This window comes from Oncorhynchus masou, chromosome 13 (genome assembly GCF_036934945.1).
Source record: "Oncorhynchus masou masou isolate Uvic2021 chromosome 13, UVic_Omas_1.1, whole genome shotgun sequence".
NCBI lineage: Eukaryota > Metazoa > Chordata > Actinopteri > Salmoniformes > Salmonidae > Oncorhynchus > Oncorhynchus masou.
In genome coordinates, this window is record NC_088224.1 from 60,632,962 (window position 1) to 60,651,330 (window position 18,369).

Below are 18,369 nucleotides of genomic sequence, written 5' to 3' on the forward strand. Positions count from 1 at the left end.
AAAACAAGGCAATCCCCTTTCAAACAGTCTCTTATTTACAATTTTCTTGCAAATATAACCCCTTTTATACATATCTGTGCGTAACCGGCAATTTGTATGGGGGGGGGGGGTTAAACCATGGGGCCTGTTTGCAAGTCATATTAGGAAGGTATTAAACCATATTGTTATTGAATTTACCCACGTAAAACAGATATTTTCTCACAGACCCATGTGGTTACAGGGTCTGAAAATACAGGTTTCATGACTAGGTCTTGAGGTGGGTTGTAAATGTAGTATGTTTTTATTTTATTTGTACCCCTTACCTCTTTCAGGTACAAGCAAAATATGGTATAAAGAGGATGGTATGGTAAAGTGTGATTTGTATCTGTATATGAAAGGGGTATTCCTAACGACTAATCCAGAATCCGATGTTTCTTCATCCTGCTAATGGTTAAGGATAGGATTGAAGCTAGGGTAATCTGTCCCTTGATCTGGTTTTAAAAGGCTGCTTCTACCCCCAAGCTGTATTTGAGCTTAAGGAGGACTGTCTTTTCAAATCAATGTTTATTTGAAGTGCATTTTAAACACATTTTCCTTCTGTGAAAATTGATACAATAAAAGAGATTAAATAAACAAAGTCAATAATAGTCATTTGTCTGCTGTGCAGGTGGCAACGGCAGTAGAAAAATGGAAGACGGCGATCCGCGAGGCTCAGACCTTTTCCCGGATGCATGTGCTGCTAGGCATGCTGGACGCCTGCATCAAGTGGGACATGTCGGCGGAGAACGCACGCTGCAAGGTGTGCCGCAGGAAAGGTGGGTGATCCTCAATGTCCTGGAGCTGTCTGAAAACTGAAGGGGGAATTTTAAATGGTGTCAATGGAAAAACGGCATTCCAATTAGTAAGAAACAATTGAAGATAGTATCCTAAAAGTGGATCTAATTTGAACACTAAAGTCAATCGGATGAAGAAAAAAAAATATGTATGTAGTGTTGAAATCTATCATTGGGTGGCGGTAGAGCACCGTGCCCCAGCGTCTCGTTAAGAACACTTTTCACAGTATTGAGTCATCGACACCTAGTGTTTCCCAAACACGGTCCTGGGGTCCCCCCTTGATGCAAGTTTTGTTTTTTTGTCCTAACACTACACAGCTGATTCAAATAATTAAAGCTTGATGAGGAGTTGGTTATTTGAATCATTTGTGTAGTGTTAGGGCAAGAACCAAAACGAGCACGCAGGGTGGGCCCGGGAACAGAGTTTGGGAAACCCTGCTCTACACTACAGCATTTGACTGTCATTTCCTGCCTGTTGGAGATTCTCTGCCTGAGCAAAGTCCTGTGAAGACTTGGTGATTTGTGAATCGCCTTGCATCCAAACAACTACCCACTAAAGCAGGGGTGTCAAACAAGGCCCACGAGCCCATTTCAATCTGGCCAGCGAGGTGGTTTGAGTAAAAAATGTATTTCCCCTGAATTGTTTGTTTATTCAATCCTCAATCGACATTGAAATTACTAGAAGTAAATGGAGACTGTAGAAATAATGACCTGGGCCTTCCGTGTAGTGATCTAAGACACTGCATCGCAGTGCTAGCTGTGCCGCTGGAGTTTCTGGGTTCGAGTCCACGCTCTGTCGCAGCTGGGCCGTGACCGGGAGACCCATGGGGCGGCGCACAATTGGCCCACCGTCGTCTTGGGTTCGGTGAGGGTTTGGCAGGCAGGGATGTCCTTGTCCCATTGCGCACTTGCGACTCCTGTGGCGGGCCGGGCACAGTGCCCGCTGACACGGTCGCCAGGTGTACGGTGTTTCCTCCGACACATTGGTGCGGCTGGGTTCCGGGTTAAGTGGGCATTGTGTCAAGAAGCAGTGCGGCTTGGCAGGGTTGTGTTTCGGAGGACGCACGGCTCTCGACCTTCGGCTCTCCGAGTCCGTATGGGAGTTGCAGTGATGAGGAGACTAACTACATAACCCCTTTTTCGTGGTATTCAATTGTTTTAAAATAAATAAATAAAATAATGACCTAGATTTAGTCTCTTTAAAAATATATTTTTTTTGTTGTTGTCACATTCCCCCAATAGCTACAGTGAAATGTGTTTTACTCTGAAGCTTGCTACAGTCATTGAAATGTAATTTAGACAGTCGGGTAGCATAGAAAAATCCAAAAGTGATGGATAGAGGACAATATTTTTCACATTTTGGACTTTGAGTCAGACCTCGAACAGGCAGAAACAAATTATTAACTAATGTGTGTGTGTGTGTGTGTGTGTGTGTGTGTGTGTGTGTGTGTGTGTACGTACGTACGTACGTACGTACGTACGTACAGTGCCTTGCGAAAGTATTCGGCCCCCTTGAACTTTGCGACCTTTTGCTACATTTCAGTCTTCAAACATAAAGATATAAAACTATTTTTTTGTGAAGAATCAACAACAAGTGGGACACAATCATGAAGTGGAACGACATTTATTGGATATTTCAAACTTTTTTTAACAAATCCAAAACTGAAAAATTGGGCGTGCAAAATTATTCAGCCCCCTTAAGTTAATACTTTGTAGCGCCACCTTTTGCTGCAATTACAGCTGTAAGTCACTTGGGGTATGTCTCTATCAGTTTTGCACATCGAGAGACTGACATTTTTTCCCATTCCTCTTTGCAAAACAGCTCGAGCTCAGTGAGGTTGGATGGAGAGCATTTGTGAACAGCAGTTTTCAGTTCTCTCCACAGATTCTCGATTGGATTCAGGTCTGGACTTTGACTTGGCCATTCTAACACCTGGATATGTTTATTTTTGAACCATTCTATTGTAGATTTTGCTTTATGTTTTGGATCATTGTCTTGTTGGAAGACAAATCTCCGTCCCAGTCTCAGGTCTTTTGCAGACTCCATCAGGTTTTCTTCCAGAATGGTCCTGTATTTGGCTCCATCCATCTTCCCATCAATTTTAACCATCTTCCCTGTTCCTGCTGAAGAAAAGCTGGCCCAAACCATGATGCTGCCACCACCATGTTTGACAGTGGGGATGGTGTGTTCAGGGTGATGAGCTGTGTTGCTTTTACGCCAAACATAATGTTTTGCATTGTTGCCAAAAAGTTCAATTTTGGTTTCATCTGACCAGAGCACCTTCTTCCACATGTTTGGTGTGTCTCCCAGGTGGCTTGTGGCAAACTTTAAACAACACTTTTTATGGATATCTTTAAGAAATGGCTTTCTTCTTGCCACTCTTCCATAAAGGCCAGATTTGTGCAATATACGACTGATTGTTGTCCTATGGACAGAGTCTCCCACCTCAGCTGTAGATCTCTGCAGTTCATCCAGAGTGATCCTGGGCCTCTTGGCTGCATCTCTGATCAGTCTTCTCCTTGTATGAGCTGAAAGTTTAGAGGGACGGCCAGGTCTTGGTAGATTTGCAGTGGTCTGATACTCCTTCCATTTCAATATTATCGCTTTGCTGCACTGAAAGTAAAGGGGCTGAATAATTTTGCACGCCCATTTTTTTCAGTTTTTGATTTGTTAAAAAAGTTTGAAATATCCAATAAATGTGTTCCACTTCATGATTGTGTCCCACTTGTTGTTGATTCTTCACAAAAAAATACAGTTTTATATCTTTATGTTTGAAGCCTGAAATGTGGCAAAAGGTTGCAAAGTTCAAGGGGGCCGAATACTTTCGCACGGCACTGTATGTATGTGTATATGTATGTCTTGTAATGACAGAAGAGAAGTTATCAGCTTAGTGTTGAGCTTTGCTCTAGTAAATATATTACCTTGATTTAACCAGTTATCTTATTGGAACACATTCTCTCTTCCAATAACAACCTGTACTCTCTCCAGAGACAGGGCTGATACCTCCTGTCCTTGTTCTGTGTGCCATAGTCCCAGGCAGGGCAGGGGGATGAGCCCAGAGCAGGGACGGAGTAGTGTCACTACAGGTGAACTAGCAGTAGGATACTACAGTATAAGGCCCTGTAAGTGTAGATGTAATATAAGTACCAATTACTGTAAGTAGAAGTACAATACTCAAGGCCCTGTATGAAAATACACTACTCCCTCCTATCCATGTTGCTGATTTGACATTGAGAGTTGGTGTAGTGGAAACCTACCCAGTGATTTCAGGTTAGCCATGCCTTATCTTGAACTGCAAATATTTGGAAATGAGACTGATTTCATATAGGTAATCATTATTATGATGAATGCTTGTTTTGGTAGAGCTAATGGGTGAGCTAATGAGTGAAACAAAAGTCACTCTGGGCCCCTTCTCCCTGGGGGTTTGACCACCTGTCTCATTGCAAACTGAGCCCTAGCCAAATGACCCTGGATGTCTCAGGGCATCTTCTTGGTCCAATCCCATATCATCCCCTACTCCCTAGCCCTTTTTGTGTACCACTCAGATTTTTTTGTCACACCTGTCCCTGTCAAAATAGTTCCTCCACCTCTAATTTGTAACCCCCTCTGGTCCTAACTTGTAGATATGAGTCCTGGGCTATGAGGGATGCAGCGCTGGTCTTTTTTGTTTGTTCAGTTGGAGCTTTAGCACACAAACTCCGTACAGAGGCTTCTCCTTATTTCATATGAATAACTTTATCTGTTCTTAGTGACTTTATGTATACACATTTCATTGTCTTGAGTTAATGACTCTTTACTGAGTCTGTTTGTGATGATAATCTCCATCGTGTCTTCAGGTGAGGATGACAAGCTCATCCTGTGTGACGAGTGCAACAAGGCCTTCCACCTGTTCTGTCTGCGCCCCGCGCTCTACCGCATCCCCCAGGGGGAGTGGCTGTGCCCCGCCTGCCAGCCTGCCGTGCAAAGACGCTGCTCCCGCGGAAGGTAGGGGGTCACACAATAAAATGCATCACTTCACTGGAGGATTAAAGACTTAGCTGTGTCTAAACTTTCTTGTTCCTCATCAAACACGACAAGCAAGCCGTTTCAATCTGAAGATGGTACTGTATAGGCCACTTGGAAAATACTTGTTGTATTATTTTTGACTCCAATGATGTGCCCCCCAAAAATCATACGATTCTGTTTCTAGTTTGATGTTCTTCCAAACCTACAGCGTGTGAAGAAAGAAGCCTGTTTTGCTGGTTGGGTGGTTGTTGGGTACCAATTGAATGAATGCTCTTTAACATAGAATGCTGGTGGCTACTTATTGTTCCAGAAACTACAACGAGGACACTGAGGAAGAGGAGGATGAAGAGGAAGAAGAGGAGTCTGAATCGGAGGACTCTGATGAAGATGACGAGGAGGATGCTGATTACAAGGCCGTGGGCCACAGCTGTGAGTATTATTGACCCTTGTGAGGAGCCTTAGTTATCATAACCCAATGTAACAGTACTGCTAAGGGCAGGGTGGCCAGCATAAGCAGGGGTTTTTCTCATCAGAGCTACAGTGCCTATCATAAGTATTCACCCCCTTACTGATTTAAAAAAAAAAAAAAAAAAAAAACATGTATTATTACTTTTTAGTGGGAAACTGTGACTTTGTCACAAAAATGACATTCTGTCTTCTTGGTAAGAAATTCTGGTGTAGATTTGGCTTTGTGTTATGTTATTGTCCTGCTGAAAGGTGAATTTCTCTCCCAGTGTCTGGTGTAAAGCAGACTGAAGAAGGTTTTCCTCTAGGATTTTGCCTGGTCTTAGCTCCATCCCTTTTCTTTTCATCTGGAAAACCTCCCTAGTCTTTGCGGATGTCAAGCATACCTATACCATGATGCAGCCACCACCATGCTGGACAATAAGGAGGCAGTTACTCAGTGACGTGTTTGATTTGTCCCAAACATGAGGCTTTTCATTTAGGCCAAACAGTGTATTCCTTTGCTGCGATAAAAGGATGCATTTGGTATTATGTATATTTGTATTCTTCTTTTCACTCTGTCATGTAGGTCATTATTGTGGATGGTGTTGTTCCATCTTCAGTTTTCTCCAATCACCTACTGCCTCATTGTGACATGCCTGAGCAGTTCCCTTCTTGTCCTTCAGTTCAAGAAGGATGACTATCTTTGTGTCTGGGTGGTTTAATACATCATCCACAGCATAATTCTTAACTTGACCATGCTTAAAAAAATATATTTAATGTCTGATTTGTTATTGTTACCCATTTACTTACCAATCACTGCCCATCTTTGAGGCTTCTGAAAAACTCCCTGGTCTTTGTAGTTGAATCTGTGCTTGAAATTCAATACTTGATTCACACTCCTTGACGTCTTCCACATTTTGTTGTAACAGCCTGAATTTAAAATGGATTAAATTTAGATTGGTAGGTGGGTGAGAACAAAAGTAGACATTGAATATCTTTTTGTGCATGGTGAAGTTATTAATTACACTTTGCAGGAGAGGAAGGAAACTGCTCATGCCAATCAATGGGGACTTTTAAAAGTGTGTTTAATAGCTGTGATAGGAGAGAACAGAGGATGGATCAACATTGTTGTTACTCAACAATACTAACCCAATTGAGAGGGAAAAGAAGGAATAAAAAATATTCCAAAAAATGCAGCCTTTTTGCAACAAGGCACTAAAGTAATACTGCATAAAATGTCAAAGCAATTAACTGTTTGTCCTGAATACAAAGTGTTGTGGCAAATACAACACATTACTGAGTACCACTTCATATTTTTAAGCATATTGGTGGCTGCATCGTGTTACGGGTATGCTTTTAATCGTTAAGGACTGGGGAGTTTTTCAGGATAAAAAATAAATGGAATAGCACAGGCAAAATTCTAGAGGAAAACCTGGTTCAGTCTGCTTTTCATAAGACACTGGGAGATGAATTCACCTTTCAGCAGGACAATAACCTAAAACACAGGACCAAAATCTACACTGGAGTTGCTTTTCAAGAATATGGTGAATGTTCCAGAGTAGCTTATTTATTGTATTTGGTTATTTATTTTGTTGACTTAAATCTGGCAAGACCTGAAAATGGTTGTCTAGCATCAACAACCAATTTGACAGAGCTTAAAGATTTTTTTTGAAGAGTAATGGGTAAATCTTGCACAGCCCAGGTGTGGAAAGAGCTTAGAGACCTACCCAGGAAGAGCTGTAATTGCTGCCAATTTATTGACTCGGAGGGGGTGTGAATACTTATGTAAATGAGATATTCCTGGATTTAATTTTTATTAAGTTTGCAACAATTTCTAAAAACATGTTTTGACTTTGTCATTATGGGATATTGTGTGTTGATGTGGGGGCGGGGGGGTTAATATGTTTTCAGTTAAGGCTGTAGCACAATGTGGAGTAAGTCAAGTGGTATGAATACTTTCTGAAGGCACTGTTTGTATGGGGTAGTGGAAGGGGTGGTCATTCAGTAATCTTGTCAACCTCTATTTTGACACAGTGGGCCCATAAACCTTTGTGATTTGTTAAGCCACATTTTACTCCTGAACTATTTTGGGCTTGCGTAAACAAAGGGGTTTATTTTTTTCATTATTTAATTTGTATTCGTTTGTGGAATTATTTCCACTTTGACATTTACGGAGTATTTTGTGTAGATCAATAACAAATTCACAATTAAATCTATTTCAATCCCTCCTTGTAACTCAACAGAATGTGGAAAAAAATCCAAGGCAGGGTGAATACTTCGCTATGACACCCACTGTATATTTATTGAATCGGTGTAAGTGCAGAGTTGACACAGAAGCCCATACACTCTGAAGTAGACTAGGAGTCTAAGACTGGGTGGGAAGGGCCTGTTGTGGAGCAGTGGTTTTACATAAATACTAGGGCCCAGATTGTCTCCTATCCTGACCAGCAGACCAGGGAAAACTCTGAACAACACGAACAATGGACACATTTCCATTTCACGTGTGCAGAGAGAGATGGGAATGACAGGAATGTGGTGCAGTATTCTGAGCCCATTCTCTCCCCTCTTCATTGTCCAAGTGTTGTCATTGTCCCCCACCCCTTTTGATCTGGTGGGCTTTTCACCCCCGGTTTGGCTTGACAGTATGTGGCAGAGTGATCCTCTGAGTTTAGGCATGCACGTAAGGTAACCACACACAACTGGGTTTGGAAGACAGGGGTGGTTGATGGTTATAGTGCTGCAATAACATTGCGAATCAAACTGAGAGAGGATACGGCCTCGTGCATTTTGAGGTCTCTTGACTAGGCATAGCTCCCTCCCTCTGATAATTTGGGCTCGTTGATGAGCCTATTAGACCAGAGGAGATCTGTTTTTAGGATGTCTATTGATATAAATAAATAAAAATGTACATATCTGAATTATGTTTGACCATTTAACTTGTGATTTATATCATCCCTGTTCTTAGAGTTCATACAGGTACAACAAATGGGGCTGACAAATGTTTTCCTGATGGTGTGTGTATTTAACTAGACTCTTCTTCCCAGTGAGATCAAGGAAGAAGACCAAGCACTCTAAAGCAACGAAGGCGTCCAGTAAGGGTGGATCTAAGAAGCAAACTCCCCCCAGTAAACCCAGGAAACAGAAGGCTGCCCATAGCAGCCCTGCAGACCTCGACGAGCTGGTGAGAACACACCCTATGGCTCATGGTTATAAAGACTTTGGTCTGGTGACTCCGACGCACTTGTGCAAGCCAGCTTCTATGCAGATCCCTTTGACCCCTTCCCAACACTATGGTGTGTTTTGGTTTGCTGCAGGTGCATCAGAGCTCAAAGACAGGTATGCGTCAGCAGGCCCTGGAGCTGGAGAGGAGCGAGGAGATCCTGCAGAAACTGGTCAAATTCCGCTACAGCTGGCCGTTCAGGTGAGACTGATGCACTACTAGTCTGTTAGACTGGCATGCTGGGAAATGCCTCCTGAAAGTGTTTAAACTATGGCTTGACTGGTACAACTAACTTTGGACTTATACTCCTATCTCAATGTAACAACATACATTAACTATATAAATATCAGACAGTTGATTTTTAGATTTTCAATGTAGATGTCCATGTGAATTCCATAGCAATGGTAACAAGCTAACGAGATCTGAGACGGTAGACCTGACCCCTAACCTCCCTGTCTTCTCTCCAGAGAGCCGGTGTCAGTAGAGGAGGCGGAGGACTACTTTGACATCATCTCCAACCCCATGGACTTCCAGACCATGCAGGCCAAGTTCAGCGAGGGCCAGTACCGCCACGCCCAGGACTTCCTGGAGGACGTCAAGCTGGTGTTCTCCAACGCCGAGGAGTACAACCAGACGGGCAGCTCGGTGCTCTCCTGCATGGCCAAGACGGAGCAGAGCTTCACCGAGCTGCTCCACAAGCTGCTGCCCGGCCTCAGCTACCTGCGCCGCCGCCAGCGGAAGAGAGTCAGTCGAACCCCCCAGGTCTCAGAGGATGAGGAGGAAGAGGAGACGCCGAAGGTTCGGAAGATGCCGAAAGGCAAGGTGGGTCGGCCCAGGAAAGCAGTGGTGGAGCAAAGGAGGAGAGAGGAGGAGAGCGAGGAAGAGGCAAGCGCGAAGAGGAAGAGCAAGCGGGCGGCGGCCTCTTCCTGCCGGAGGGACTACCGGGAGCAGGAGAGCGATGGCGAGGAGTGCGACAACCGGAGAACTCTGCAGCGTGGGGCTGATGGTGGGGATAGTGACGAGGAGAACGGGGCCGGCCACCGACATTCCAAGCGGCAAAAACGCTCCTAATGAAGTCCAGGGTGCTTTTTCCGTTCTCTTTTCAAATTTCTGCCCCTAAATGAAGCAGAACCCACCTCCCAATTCCGAGGAAATGGGGCTCAACTTCTCAGATGGAGTTTTTTGTGATTTTGGTTTTGTTAATATTTTTTAGTAAAAAAAAGAAACTGATTTATATTTGTAATGCGATTTAATATTTTGACATTTTTCAAACCAAGAAATTTACATTTAAGACGAGAGGATTTGTCAGAGCTCTTAGAGGACCCCCCCCCCAAAACCACCACCCACACCTTACATTCTAGTCATCCTCCCTTGTTTAAAGTTGCGTTTTGGGCTGAGAGAGATGGGCTGGTAAACGTTGTCCAGGATAAATTAGTTCTATGTCGATGTACAGTCATCATTCTCTGGTTTTGCTTTTTTTGACGTGACTTAACACTGGCCTTTGGGCAACCCAGCAGTGTGAGGTCACCAAAGACCTTGGCGTCTACGTCTGAATGCTTTCTTCAGGCCACACACACACACACACTGCCTAAGCATTGAACCAGATTATCCAGGTTTTTACATATGCAATTCAGTTTCCAGTGTTATTGACAATGAAAAGACCTATTGTACAAACAGCAGTACGTTTTAGTCCCCTCTTTTTCCAGATGGCTCTGTTCTGGATGCAGAAACACATGTTTATCTGCAGTGTCTCATTCCTGGTCCGCCGCGGTACCCGACCTTTCACCTCCATAATGTCCTCAGGTTGGGTAGTTGATTCTCCTTCAACTCAGCCCTGTAGTTCTCTCCCTGTAAAACTATGCCTGCCGCCTTTATTTTCACATGTCAACTGTCTCATTAGCATTTATAGGCTTTTATTATTTGAAACCAGTGTTGAAACCACATACAAGGATAACCATGGTCTAAATGCATGGAAACGTGCTTGTTGATTTTAAATGTGATTTTCGTGTTCAGTGTTTTGTTGCACATCTGTCTGAATTTGATTCAAAGGCAGTGTATGAGAAATACTTGTGCTGTAACCACTTCCTCGTTCCCAAAGATTTGTCAGCGGTCATTTTTATGCCATCCATACAACGTCTGGTTAGGGTCTAGTCCGAGGTAGGCGGTCTGTGTGGGGAGGAGGGTTCGTGGACCATGGGACGTGTTGTTAGGTTCACATTCTTCAGCAGCAGGTTATTGCCCATGCTTCAAATTCCTTTCCGTTTCCATTCATTAGCACCAGGTGGCGCTATACTACTGCACGTTTAACCAGCATAGTGCAAGCCATGGTCTCATGAGAACCTCTTGTCTTGTTCGTATCCCTTTCCTTAACAACCTCATGCACATTCTACTATCACTAGAGTGTGTACCATACTGTGTGTGTGTGTACCATACTGACACCTTGGAAAGATCCTTTATAGTAATTCTCAGATTGGGTGTTGGGGTATCTATGTACAGGTCGCAGGTTAGGTAGTGATCTACAATGCAGAGGTCTTGACTATGCCCTGTTCTGTGTATGCAGTTATGTGCTGTTCTATGCAGTACGTTAGGTTTTCCGACACGTAGGATTGAGGATTCAATGACCGATCTGATTTAGTTTTGGTTCTTATAATTTGGGCAGTTTTTTAAAAAGCGCTTTGAGGTTTTTGTTTGTACTACTCAACTCCTGTATCTGAGATGATTGGGATTTCATTGTTGGCTGTTCAATTACATTGAATGTATAGATGGAAGTGCAAATCTAAATGACTGCGAAAGTGACTGCTCTCAGAATACCTGTCTGTTGTAAATGCTTTATTTCTGGAGGAACGTAAAGAGTATTTTACATTTTTTTTTTTTTTTTTGTATTAAGTCTCAACTGGGGTCAGGATTGGTTGGACAGGTGTGGGACTCACATGTAAAGGATATGGGAGTTTAGATCTCCCCCTTTTTTTCTTTTCTTTTTTTAGGTAAATATTATTCCCCCAGCCATCACTGCCAATGGTACACCTTCTGATCCATCATTGCCTGTGGGGAGGAGTTAGCCAGGCTGACGTATGTTTTCTTTACTTTTTAATAAAACATCATACAATGGTATTGCTTTTCAAGTGTCTTGCTTATTTCTGTCTTTATACGTTGTTTGGTTGAATGCACTGATTCTAAGTTGTCTGCTTCATGACTGAAATGTAAATGAGTGAGAGTGGGGGGTGATGGGGAGAGCCTGTGGGGGTGGTGGGCAGATGTCATGTGGCAGAGGGAGGGGGGCAGGCAGAGGTCATGTGGCAGAGAGTGGGGATGGTGGGCAGAGTTCCTGTGGCACAGAAGGGGGTGGTGGGGAGGGGGGGTGGTGGGGAGAGGGGGGATGGTGGGCAGAGGGCCTGTGGAAGAGGGGGGATGGTGGGCAGAGGGCCTGTGGGAGGGGGGCAGAGAGTGGGGATGGTGGGTAGAGTTCCTGTGGGGGTGGTGGAAGAGGGGGATGGTGGGTAGAGGGCCTGTGGAAGAGGGGGGATGGTGGGCAGAGGGCCTGTGGAAGAGGGGGATGGTGGGCAGAGGGCCTGTGGAAGAGGGGGGATGGTGGGCAGAGGGCCTGTGGAAGAGGGGGGATGGTGGCCAGAGAGGGCCTGTGGCAGAGAGTGGGGATGGTGGGTAGAATGGATAATGCTATGGAGTGGATAATGTGGTTAGGGAAGTGATAGCTCCCATGTTTCTAGTTGGAGACTCAAGAATATTTAACCATACAGGGAAATATCCAGACATAAGGTCATTTTGTACTCATTAATACTAAATCCAGATTGTTTGAGTGTATTGCCAGTACACATTATTTGGCCTGACTGTCCGAGGGCTTATGAAAACCACTGTTGATATACAGTACTTCCAAGTGTTCTGTCTCTGGTTCGGCTCATCATGGCTTCTGTTTATATTCAAGATGGGTTGTCCAACCTCCCCAAAACCTTTGGGATGTGTCAGTTGATCTGAAAGACTCCCTTACAAAGGTAAGAGCATTCCTCTGTCCTCATCCAGTACTGTGGTTCAGAATACCTTCAGCCATATTCACTCTAGTCTCGGAAACCCCTGACATAAGGAAAACTGCATATAGTAGAAGACATGCTGTCTGTCTAGAGCGACTATACTCTATCTGGTCAGGCCAGACCAATCGGTGTACACTTGAATCTGCTCACTTGCGTGGGCATGGACCTGCTCTACACATCTTTTGAGCATCTTGGTATGACGACGAGCCCTGTGATTCCTCCGAACAGCCAAACTGACCAAACTCCGATGGAATGTACCCGAATACACTCATTGTTTTTTTTTGTAAATTAGCTTTGATGAAATTTGGAAAAGTGTATCCTCAGACAGCACGCTCATTTCTAAACCCAGTGTCTACAGACATCTTCCAGTAATGAGAGGACGGAGCAAACAAACCTGTAGCTTACAGCTCTCTGGATATAGGCCTTAAGGTAGGCTAACCTTGATGTGACCTTTTCTGTGTTAGGTCACTCCAGGCCCTATGTTTTGCTGTGGCCAGACTCAGCATAACATTCTAATGACCAGGTGTTTGCCCTGTAGGGATATTGTGTCGGTTGAGGTTTCACTCTCCACAGGGTGTTATTAAACTGATAGTCAATGTTATCTTCATTACATCAACGTGAACCGCTTATAAAGTACAGTCCGAACAATATTCTTCATCTGAAAGTGTGACTACACCATTAGGTCCCTGGGGCTAAAGCAAACAGTACCTTAAAGTATGGAAACACACTAGCAGGGCTTCAAGCTGCAGACATGAAATCTAAAGTCTTACTCAGCAAGTTGGAAAATGTTTTAAAACGTTTTGCAGCGGAAAGCGAAAATGTGTGTTTCTTAATAGTTAATGAAAAATACCCAGGTTTAATTTGAGGCAGTTACTTTTCATTATTATTTGTTTTTTACTTTAGTTTATCTGGTAAATATTTTCTTAACTCTTCTTGAACTGCACTGTTGGATAAGGGCTTGTAAGTAGGAATTTCACGGTAAAGTCTACACTGCTGGTTAAGGGCTTGTAAGTAAGCATTTCACGGTAAAGTCTACACTGTTGGTTAAGGGCTTGTAAGTAAGCATTTCACGGTAAGGTCTACACTGTTGGTTAAGAGCTTGTAAGTAAGCATTTCACAGTAAAGTCTATACTGTTGGTTAAGGGCTTGTAAGTAAGCATTTCACAGTAAAGTCTATACTGTTGGTTAAGGGCTTGTAAGTAAGCATTTCACAGTAAAGTCTATACTGTTGGTTAAGGGCTTGTAAGTAAGCATTTCACGGTAAAGTCTACACTGTTGGTTAAGGGCTTGTAAGTAAGCATTTCACGGTAAGGTCTACACTCGTTGTATTTGGCGCCTGTGACAAAGTTTGATTTGATATCACTATCGACAAGCAAACACTCGCCACGCGCAGAGCCACCTTTGACCAACCATGCCTTGTGCAACCTGCCAATTGGAGCTAGCGAGCCACAGCGTGTGTGGGGCAGTGTTGTGCCCAGCAAATATTGACCCACATCTTCTGTCCAAGGTCCTGCTCAGTGCAGAGGGCATTAGGCAGCAGCAAACCAAAAATATTTCATAGGTGAATCCACAGGGGATTGTGTGTGTATGTTTGTGTCTGTGCGTCATGTGGCTGTGGTTTGGTGGGTATAAATCTTCATGCAAGGGCTGGTGATGAAACGTTTGCTTTGGAACAAAATAAACAGACAAGAAAAATCTTGACAGCCTGACTATGCAGACTGAAGCGAGACTGAGCCACAGAACCACAGAACCACACAGAGGGACAAAAAGGACCCGAAAACAAGAGACAGAACCAACTCCCCTAACCTCTCTATCAGCAACATCAATGCACCCACTTGAATCCTCTTCTCCCTTTCAATGCGAGCTCAGAGGAGTACTAATACATTATTCACAAAACATACTCCTTTACCCCAAATTTCTCGACAAAAGTACGTCCTCCTCTCCCTTTGATGATAAAAAATTGAAGTAAAAAAAACTAAACAGTAGAATGCAGAAATAGAGAAGTTCTGAGGCTGAGCTTCCTCCTGGGGAAAGACAGCGAAATCATCCCGATGGGAGTCTTTGCTCTCCTCTGAAATCTTCCTCCTTCTCTCCCTCATCCCACACTAGTTCAAACTCACCCAGAATTTACATTACTGATATATGCACTGCTGCGGCTGGATCTGGAAATAGACACTCGTATAAAATCTAATTGTATTTGTCACATGCTTCGTTAACAACAGAGTAACAGTGAAATGCTTACTTACGGGCCCTTTCCCACAATGCAGAGAGAAAGAACAGAAAAATAACACAAGGAAAATAAATACACAATGAGTAATGAAAACTTGGCTATATACATGGGGCACGACGTAGTTGAAGTAGATATGTACACAGAACTAAGAAGAAAGTGATAGACAATAAACAGCCCTCACCAGCTCAAACAGTCTTGGCCTGCTTACTGGCTGAATCCACTTCGCATTCCATTTGAAAAGTTGAACGGAGGAGTCGTACACTCCTGGCCTGGAAGTGCTGTGGTGTTTACTGGTTGTGCATGTCACATCCTGGCACTTTGATCATTTGGCGGGGCTTTTTAGACATGTTGCAGCTGTTGTATCGACCGGATTAGAATAGCAGTTCAGGTTGCTATTGAAAGTCTGTCTAAGGTGTGAAAACAAATGACAAAAGTTTCAATACAGTATTTAGATCAGTCTCTTCACTTGTCAAATGGTTTCTGTTCTTCAACATTTTCCCTTGTGTTTCACTCATTTAACAGTACACGAGTCATGAGAAACACATCTAGTCTTCAACGTAGTCTTCATCTTATTTGTCTGCGGATTTAGTTCCGCTAAAACCTGAGTTAAACTAATCCTGAGTGTGCTCTCGGCAGATAGAAGACTTCAATCAGAAAGCAAACCATTAAAGCGTGCAACAGCGTAATAACCACCCCAGGACTCTCACCTCCTACACAGCTGAACTAAACACTGGTGATTCATTAAAAAAACAGGCTGCAGCTGTTGGGTCCTGCAGGAGGTCAGATTCCTGTAAAAGAAAAGGGAGGGATTTTACAGAGGTGTGAGCATGTGCAACAGAGCCCTTCTGGTGTGTGTGTGCTTGTGTGTGTGTTTTAATAGGAAGCGGTCAGAGGGGCTGCTGAGGGTTCCATAAAGGACCCTTTGAGTGGCGAGGCACTGACTAATGCACAGCAGATGTGGAGGAAAGAATATCTGCCCAGGTTGAGTGGCCTTCCACCGCCAGGCGACAGGAGCCCTGTCTCGGGGAGGCAGCCAGATGGCGGGCCAACACTCTGGTTCTCTGGACCCACAGAGTCTGGAGGTCCAGGCTTTATCCAAGCTTTATGCCACATCTCCTGGCTCTGATGCCAGCGGGGGCTAGGAGGGCGCCTTTTGGCCAATTAAACATCCTCTCGTGTCATTGTCATGGCCAGGTTACACACAATACGTTCGCCGTCTGACCTGAGCCGCTTACGTGAGATCATCTGAGAAGACCATAACCTGAACACTGTTCCGTCTCCACACACATCACACATCTGTCAACAGGGCCTCTGGCCAGGTGATCACAGGGGAGACAGATGATTCAAACACCTCTGACTAGAGTACAATGTACTGTACAACTACCTTCGCTTACGAAGTACAAACCAACTGAAGTTATTTTAATCCTGTGATTCCTTTGATCTAGAAAAGCAGTGAAGTGCGATACATCAGTAGTAATATTACAAGTCTCCCTCTTGTGAAGATATCTCTAGTAAAATGTTCAGTTACAGATCAAAGCTATGAAGGATGAGGTTAGAATGGGAGGGCTATAATTCCTATTTAACACAATAGAAAGATATCCTACTCCCAGTGAGGGGGGAGGAGAGGGAGACGTTATTGTGCCTGGTCTGTGACCCAAGATGTCCCGCCTCGCCTGACTGATAATGAAAACAAACAACCAGGAGAGAAGTTTCACACCATCAGCACCTTCCGTGTAATAACCGCACCCCCGTCCCTTACCACACACGCACACACACAAACTTCTCCTCATACCCCCCTGTCTCTCCACACAGATGGGACTCAGTGGGCATCACTTTCACTTTGAATTAAAACTTAACACCCCAAATAAATTTGGCCGAGCGGATCGCCACCCCACTGCCCCCTCATTCCTGCCTCATGGAGAAAGTGGAGCCGGTAGGCCAGATGTTCGCCTTAGTTCGAATAAATATCCAAGTGCCAGCTTTCTCTGTAAGGCAATCTGCTCGCTGTGTCGTTTGTCGGATTAACGAGGGTAAGGCAAACGTGGGGATTGTGTTCCCGTGGCATTTCCCGCTCTCTTTCTAACCGCTCTGTGTAAACACCCCGGGCCTCAGCCTCCCCTCACTTCAAGTTTCAAGTTTTATTAGTTGTATTTACGGGATATACATGGTACACAGCGCCCAATGAAATGCTTACGTGCAGGTTCCTTCTCAACAATGCAAAAACCATAAGAAATAATAAACGATAAGAATATGAACTTAAAGTAAATGGCTCAGTAGAATAGAATAAACATTTTTTCGTAAGTATAATACAGAAGGCCCAATTTAATGTTCAATATTATAACACATGTTTTCGGGGAAGGAGAAATTGGGGAGCAAGTGTTTAAATTGTGCAGTATTTAGCCATTGTAATAAGAGTCTGGTAGCAGCAGTTGTGATGTGTGTGTAGCATAAATGTATATGTCTGTGTGGGTGTGTACATGAGTGAGTGCATACTATATGTGCTAAGGTGTGGAGGATCAGAGCAGGTGGTCAGTCCAGTTCAAGTGTTCAGCAGTCTAACGGCCTGTAGATAGAAACTGTCTCTTAGACCTTAAACCTGTTATCAGACCTCATGCTCCGATACTGTCTGCCCAACGGTAAGGGAGTGAAGAGCTCGTGGCTGGGGTGTGAGAAGTCCTTTATGATGCTTCGGGCCTCCCTCAGGCAGTGTTTCCTCCCTCAGGCAGTGATGTACTGGGCTGTCTTCACCACATGTTGGAGGGCCTTGCGGCAGTGGACGGAGAATTTCCTGTACCAGGCCGAGATGCAACCGGTCAGGACGCCCTCGATGGTGCAACAGTAGTATTTGGAGAGGACCCGGGGTGGCATGCTGAATTTCATCAGCTGCCTTAAGAAGTAGAGACGATGTTGTGTCCACTTAACAGAGTGGTGGAGTTTTTGGTCCATGTCAAGTCCTCGGTGTGGACGCAGAGGAACTTAAAACTGCTGACTCTTTATTGCAGTCCCATTGATGTGCATCTGGGCATGTTCCCTACTCAGCTTCCTGAAGTCAACTACATTGTTTTGCTGAAGTTGATGGAGAGGTTGTTGTCCTGGCACCACAATGCCAGTTCAATTACCTCCTTCCTATAGACTGACTCGTCGTTGTTGGTTATCAGGTCTACAATCGTGGTGTCATCAACAAATTTGATTATGGAGTTTTGCAAAGCCACGCAGTCGTGGGTGAACAACAGAGGGCTGAGGACACACCCCTGGGAGGCCCCTGTGTTAAGAGTCAAACGTGGGGATCATTTCCACCTCTGCTGCAGGATTCTGTGGCTGCAGAGTTCCCGGCTCCCCCATGGCCGTTTGTTTTAGTAGCAGAGCCCCTGGAGGAGTGTTTGGTTGTGTTGCGTGTCACACACTCTGAGTGTTAGATAGTGCAGTCGAATACACTGTGTGTGTGTGTGTGTGTGTGTGTGTGTGTGTGTGTGTGTGTGTGTGTGTGTGTGTGTGTGTGTGTGTGTGTGAGAGAGAGAGAGCAGGATCACAGCTCGAGAGAGCGCAGGGGATACTGCTAATCCCTCCTTCCCTTCTGTCTCCGCCCTCGGTCTCCCGTCCAAGGAACTATT

At 44.3% G+C, this 18,369-nt stretch overlaps 1 protein-coding gene and 1 long non-coding RNA gene across 6 annotated transcripts in view; one reads left to right on the forward strand and one right to left on the reverse strand.

Annotated features, from left to right (window-relative positions):
• LOC135552752 (tyrosine-protein kinase BAZ1B-like) overlaps positions 1–11,596 on the forward strand; it is a 30,044-nt gene extending 18,448 nt beyond the window's left edge. For all 4 annotated transcript variants that reach the window (XM_064984573.1, XM_064984572.1, XM_064984571.1 and 1 more), the window contains 6 exons: positions 647–794; positions 4,650–4,797; positions 5,129–5,247; positions 8,310–8,446; positions 8,580–8,686; positions 8,953–11,596. In XM_064984573.1, the coding sequence (XP_064840645.1) occupies positions 647–794; positions 4,650–4,797; positions 5,129–5,247; positions 8,310–8,446; positions 8,580–8,686; positions 8,953–9,556 (1,263 nt within the window). In that variant the 3' untranslated portion in view covers positions 9,557–11,596. The remainder of the gene's footprint in view (positions 1–646; positions 795–4,649; positions 4,798–5,128; positions 5,248–8,309; positions 8,447–8,579; positions 8,687–8,952) is intronic.
• Positions 525–15,075, reverse strand: LOC135552767 (uncharacterized). 2 transcript variants are annotated; one of them, XR_010457499.1, is made up of 4 exons: positions 14,940–15,075; positions 6,076–6,195; positions 3,735–3,933; positions 525–830 (listed from the first exon to the last, which is right to left on the reverse strand). It is a non-coding gene; the product is annotated as an uncharacterized LOC135552767 (long non-coding RNA). The 2 variants fall into 2 exon arrangements; XR_010457498.1 differs by lacking the exon at positions 3,735–3,933.
• Positions 15,076–18,369: the final 3,294 nt, after the last annotated feature.